The sequence below is a fragment of the Octodon degus genome, unplaced genomic scaffold (genome assembly GCF_000260255.1).
Source record: "Octodon degus isolate 3935 unplaced genomic scaffold, OctDeg1.0 scaffold00054, whole genome shotgun sequence".
Taxonomy (NCBI): Eukaryota; Metazoa; Chordata; class Mammalia; order Rodentia; family Octodontidae; genus Octodon; species Octodon degus.
Window position 1 is genome coordinate 4,695,485 of NW_004524630.1, and position 1,365 is coordinate 4,696,849.

At 49.5% G+C, this 1,365-nt stretch overlaps 1 protein-coding gene across 1 annotated transcript in view; it reads right to left on the minus strand.

Moving 5' to 3' along the window:
• The window catches only part of Mrpl15 (mitochondrial ribosomal protein L15), a 25,937-nt gene that overhangs the window by 11,003 nt on the left and 13,569 nt on the right, over positions 1–1,365 (minus strand). Inside the window, exons 3-5 of the mRNA XM_023717690.1 lie at positions 1,271–1,363; positions 568–753; positions 452–506 (exon numbers count right to left, since the gene is read on the minus strand). Of these exons, the coding sequence (XP_023573458.1) occupies positions 452–506; positions 568–753; positions 1,271–1,363 (334 nt within the window). The remainder of the gene's footprint in view (positions 1–451; positions 507–567; positions 754–1,270; positions 1,364–1,365) is intronic.

Consider the following 1,365-nt stretch of genomic DNA (forward strand, 5'->3'; position numbering starts at 1 on the left):
AACTCAGGCCCTTGTGCTTGCCAGGGAAGCGCTTATTCTACTGAGCTATCTCCCCGGCCTGGTCCAAAAAATTAAATAGAAAAATTCCTAAGTTTCAAGTTGTGTGCTGGGCGGTGTGGTGAAATCTCTCGCCCAGGACCAAGTCTTCCCCTTTCATCGCATCCACCTGGTATATACTACCTGCCCACCAGTCCTTACAGTACCAAGCGCTTCTAGTCAAGTGACACTCATTTTACTTACTAACAGCACCCAAAGTGCAACTGCAGTGACAATGGTGACCCAGGCAGGTCACCAAGAAGCCATGAAGCGCCTCCTTCAGGTGAGAAGGTAAATGCCCTCATCCAAGGGAGGAAAAAAACCTGTGCTAAAATTGCTACGGTCTGTGGTGAGTCACGGATAGCGACCTCCTATGCGCCTCACTCATAAACTAAGCTGGCCTTATCCCAGGTACCCACGCACAGCAGCAGCCGCGGGCTGTGACGAGGCCCTCGGCTTCAGGCATCCACCTGGAACGGGACAAGACGGCGACCACTACGGGGAGCGGTGGAGTGCACGCCCAGGTTTCACCGCGAGCAGGGCAGCCTCACCTCCTCCACCAGCTGGACGCCGTAGTCCCTCTTCAGTGGCTGGACGGTCACACCTCTCCCGTTGACGAGCTGGGTTAAGTCAATGGGTTCAGTGGGGTCAACGCGGCCCAAATCAATGAGATACTGCAGCCTCCTCAGACTCAAGGGCTGGTACTGACGTCTGAAGCTGTGATTCAAGAAAATCACAATTGGAAAATAAACACACGTTTCTTCCCACAATGTCTCCAAGTCAACTCACAGCTTTGTCCTGGCTTTCTCCATTGTTTATTGCGGTTTGACAAAAGAAAACCCTCCCGACTACCTCACAGCAGGTAATACTGCCAGTTACGGTACTTCACAGCAAAGTATCTGCCTCTGTAAACACTTAGTGGACTCATATCTACAAATAAATAAATTTACAAAATAATGTTACTATCTTAATTACACAGTGTGGCCTACAACGGCCAGTTGTACCACCTATATCTGTCTACATACAATTATTTTCTTGCTAATCCTGTAAGCAATCATAATCTCCATTCTGCAGGTGTGACTAATCCAGGCTGTTTAATTCCTGAAAAGACTCAGAGAATACAGTAGCAAAAAAAGTTTGCTTTGAAATGAACTCTGAATTTCTCCAACCTCCCTTTCTGGGCGATCCTAACTGGAAAGCAGGGTCCTGTGCTTGGAGAAGCAGCGCACACTACCTGTGTCCTTCATTAAACCCGTATTTTGGGATGCGCAGGTAAAACGGCGTCTGCCCGCCCTCGAAGCCCAGTCTGGGCCGGTTTCCCCTTTGCCT